At 70.6% G+C, this 4,333-nt stretch overlaps 1 protein-coding gene across 1 annotated transcript in view; it reads right to left on the reverse strand.

The window, feature by feature from the left end:
• Nucleotides 1-1,167: 1,167 nt before the first annotated feature.
• The window catches only part of SCN4B (sodium voltage-gated channel beta subunit 4), a gene marked incomplete at both ends in the record, with an annotated part of 18,865 nt that continues 15,699 nt past the window's right edge, over nucleotides 1,168-4,333 (reverse strand). The window contains one exon of the mRNA XM_079787775.1: nucleotides 1,168-1,261. Coding sequence (XP_079643901.1) covers nucleotides 1,168-1,261 — 94 coding nt within the window. The remainder of the gene's footprint in view (nucleotides 1,262-4,333) is intronic.

Genomic DNA, 4,333 nt, shown 5'->3' on the forward strand with positions numbered 1-4,333 from the left:
GAGGCAGCCCCACGCTCTGGGGAAGGGGCTCCCGCCTCCCTCGCTCCCGGGGCCCAGAGAGCGGTCTCGGGGATCCTGACAGCGCCAGGGAGTGGGTGCAGACATGACCTCCGAATGCCACCTCCTGCCACCTCTGACTCCCCCCCCCCCACCCGCAGGGAGCGCACATGGGGCCACTCCCACACCTCCACATCCTCACCATGGACCCCTGGGCGCATTGGGCACCGTCTGCGTGACTCAGCCAGTGTCCACGGCCCACAGTGACACGCCCCAGCCCCGGCACCTGCCTGGGGGGCGGTCACGGGGAGCCGTCAGCAGTGCCACGTGAGATTGGTGGTGTGAGGGGGGGAGCTGGACCTGGTAAGGCACAGTCTAGCCCCACACGGGGGTGCAGCCGGTTCTTGGAAAAGCAAAGGAAAGTGGGCGCACGCTCCTCCCCACCGGGAATGGCGAGGGGGCGCCCAGCTGAGCAGCAAGCAGCCAGGAGCCCCAGGGCACCGCATCAGAGGAGGGGACCTGAGGCGGAGCCCAGCCCTGGCGGGAGGGGGGCCAATACGCAGCCCTGGGTCAGGGCAGGTGTGAGGGCACCAGGTGCCAGCCAGCGGGAGGGGGGCGCGCCTAGGCCAGGGGGCCCCTGTGCGTCAGGGGAGCCCTGGCGGAGTGGCCAGGGCCTGGCGGGCACTCCTTCCAGGACAGCCAGCGGGAGGGGGGCAGGCCGGCCCTGCAGGAGCCCTCGGCAGCGGAGAGGGCAGGCCGGTGGGCCAGGGCACCCCCACCCCTGCAGGACAGCCAGCCCTAGGTGCAGGCGTGGGGCTGGGGTTAGGGGGGTCAGGAACCCATCAAAGCCTCTCCCTGCACCCCTCCAGCCTCCACCCCCAGATCCTGCCAGGGTCCCTGAGGCCACCCCGCCCCAGAGGGGTTAGAGCTCCCCACACAGGCCGGCTCTCCAGGAGAAGACAGCGGCAGAGGAGAGCCACCTGCACAGGTGTGAGGATGGCCCCAGCCGCCTGACCCTCCCACCGAACCCCAACCCCCTTCTCCTGGGGAGCCGGGGCTGGGGCGTGGGGGGGGACAGGACGGGGCTCCCCGGAGGACTAGAGCTTGAGGCAAGCAGCAGCGTCAGGCCCTGCCCAGGGGCGCTCAGACAGGCTCCGGCCGCCGCAGGGCTCACACCTTGCTGGGCGCCTTCTCTTCGGCCTTGGAGCCCTGCAGCCCGTTCTCAGTGTTGTCGTTCCCCGAGGAGCTGACCAGGCACTCCTTCCTGCGAGGGGGGAGGGGGGCTGTGAGGGAGCAGTGATGGGGGAGGGGGGGCGCTGTGAGGGAGCAGTGATGGGGGAGGGGGCGCTGTGAGGGAGCAGTGCTGGGGGAGGGGAGGGGCTGTGAGGGAGCAGTGATGGGGGAGGGGAGGGCGCCGTGAGGGAGCAGTGATGGGAGGGGAGGGCGCTGTGAGGGGGCAGTGATGGGGGAGGGGGGCGCTGTGAGGGAGCAGTGATGGGAGGGGAGGGCGCTGTGAGGGGGCAGTGATGGGGGAGGGGGGCGCTGTGAGGGAGCAGTGATGGGGGAGGGGGGCACTGTGAGGGAGCAGTGATGGGGGAGGGGGGCGCCGTGAGGGAGCAGTGATGGGAGGGGAGGGCGCTGTGAGGGGGCAGTGATGGGGGAGGGGAGGGCACTGTGAGGGGGCAGTGATGGGGGAGGGGAGGGCGCTGTGAGGGGGCAGTGATGGGGGAGGGGGGCGCCGTGAGGGAGCAGTGATGGGGGAGGGGGGCGCCGTGAGGGAGCAGTGATGGGGGAGGGGGGCGCCGTGAGGGAGCAGTGATGGGGGAGGGGGGCGCCGTGAGGGAGCAGTGATGGGGGAGGGGGGCTGTGAGGGAGCAGTGATGGGGGAGAGGGGCTGTGAGGGAGCAGTGATGGGGGAGGGGAGTGCGCTGTGAGGGAGCAGTGATGGGGGAGGGGAGGGCACTGTGAGGGAGCAGTGATGGGGGAGGGGAGGGCACTGTGAGGGAGCAGTGATGGGGGAGGGGAGGGCGCTGTGAGGGAGCAGTGATGGGGGGAGGGGGCGCCGTGAGGGAGCAGTGATGGGGGAGGGGGGTGCTGTGAGGGAGCAGTGATGGGGGAGGGGAGTGCGCTGTGAGGGAGCAGTGATGGGGGAGGGGAGGGCACTGTGAGGGAGCAGTGATGGGGGGAGGGGGCGCCGTGAGGGAGCAGTGATGGGGGAGGGTAGGGCGCCGTGAGGGAGCAGTGATGGGGGAGGGGAGGGCGCTGTGAGGGAGCAGTGATGGGGGAGGGGAGGGCGCTGTGAGGGAGCAGTGATGGGGGGAGGGGGCGCCGTGAGGGAGCAGTGATGGGGGAGGGGGGCGCTATGAGGGAGCAGTGATGGGGGAGGGGGGCGCTGTGAGGGAGCAGTGATGGGGGAGGAGGGGCGCTGTGAGGGAGCAGTGATGGGGGAGGGGAGGGCACTGTGAGGGAGCAGTGATGGGGGAGGGGGCGCTGTGAGGGAGCAGTGATGGGGGGGAGGGGGGCGCTGTGAGGGAGCAGTGATGGGGGAGGGGGGCGCTGTGAGGGGAGCAGTGATGGGGGAGGGGAGGGCGCCGTAAGGGAGCAGTGATGGGGGAGGGGAGGGCGCTGTGAGGGAGCAGTGATGGGGGAGGGGAGGGCGCTGTGAGGGAGCAGTGATGGGGGAGGGGGGCGCTATGAGGGAGCAGTGATGGGGGAGGGGGCGCTGTGAGGGAGCAGTGATGGGGGAGGGGGGCGCTGTGAGGGAGCAGTGATGGGGGAGGGGGACGCTGTGAGGGAGCAGTGATGGGGGAGGGGGGCGCTGTGAGGGAGCAGTGATGGGGGAGGGGAGTGCGCTGTGAGGGAGCAGTGATGGGGGAGGGGAGGGCACTGTGAGGGAGCAGTGATGGGGGAGGGGAGGGTGCTGTGAGGGAGCAGTGATGGGGGAGGGGGGCGCTGTGAGGGAGCAGTTATGGGGGAGGGGGGCGCTGTGAGGGAGCAGTGATGGGGGAGGGGAGTGCGCTGTGAGGGAGCAGTGATGGGGGAGGGGAGGGCGCTGTGAGGGAGCAGTGATGGGGGAGGGGAGGGGCTGTGAGGGAGCAGTGATGGGGGAGGGGAGGGTGCTGTGAGGGAGCAGTGATGGGGGAGGGGGCGCTGTGAGGGAGCAGTGATGGGGGAGGGGAGGGGCTGTGAGGGAGCAGTGATGGGGGAGGGGAGGGTGCTGTGAGGGAGCAGTGATGGGGGAGGGGGGCGCTGTGAGGGAGCAGTGATGGGAGGGGAGGGCGCTGTGAGGGAGCAGTGATGGGGGAGGGGAGGGTGCTGTGAGGGAGCAGTGATGGGGGAGGGGAGGGTGCTGTGAGGGAGCAGTGATGGGGGAGGGGGGCGCTGTGAGGGAGCAGTGATGGGGGAGGGGAGGGTGCTGTGAGGGAGCAGTGATGGGGGAGGGGAGGGCGCTGTGAGGGAGCAGTGATGGGGGAGGGGAGTGCGCTGTGATGGAGCAGTGATGGGGGAGGGGAGGGCGCTGTGAGGGAGCAGTGATGGGGGAGGGGAGGGCGCTGTGAGGGAGCAGTGATGGCGGAGGGGAGTGCGCTGTGAGGGAGCAGTGATGGGGGAGGGGGGCGCTGTGAGGGAGCAGTGATGGGGGAGGGGAGGGCGCCGTGAGGGAGCAGTGATGGGGGAGGGGAGGGCGCCGTGAGGGAGCAGTGATGGGCGAGGGGAGGGCGCCGTGAGGGAGCAGTGATGGGCGAGGGGAGGGCGCTGTGAGGGAGCAGTGATGGGGGAGGGGAGTGCGCTGTGAGGGAGCAGTGATGGGGGAGGGGAGGGCGCTGTGAGGGAGCAGTGATGGGGGAGGGGAGGGGCTGTGAGGGAGCAGTGATGGGGGAGGGGAGGGTGCTGTGAGGGAGCAGTGATGGGGAGGGGGGCGCTGTGAGGGAGCAGTGATGGGGGAGGGGAGGGCGCTGTGAGGGAGCAGTGATGGGGGAGGGGAGGGGCTGTGAGGGAGCAGTGATGGGGGAGGGGAGGGTGCTGTGAGGGAGCAGTGATGGGGAGGGGGGCGCTGTGAGGGAGCAGTGATGGGAGGGGAGGGCGCTGTGAGGGAGCAGTGATGGGGGAAGGGAGGGTGCTGTGAGGGAGCAGTGATGGGCGAGGGGAGGGCGCCGTGAGGGAGCAGTGATGGGCGAGGGGAGGGCGCTGTGAGGGAGCAGTGATGGGGGAGGGGAGTGCGCTGTGAGGGAGCAGTGATGGGGGAGGGGAGGCGCTGTGAGGGAGCAGTGATGGGGGAGGGGAGGGGCTGTGAGGGAGCAGTGATGGGGGAGGGGAGGGTGCTGTGAGGGAGCAGTGA

This window comes from Cnephaeus nilssonii (assembly GCF_951640355.1).
Source record: "Cnephaeus nilssonii genome assembly, chromosome: 13".
NCBI classification, from domain to species: domain Eukaryota; kingdom Metazoa; phylum Chordata; class Mammalia; order Chiroptera; family Vespertilionidae; genus Cnephaeus; species Cnephaeus nilssonii.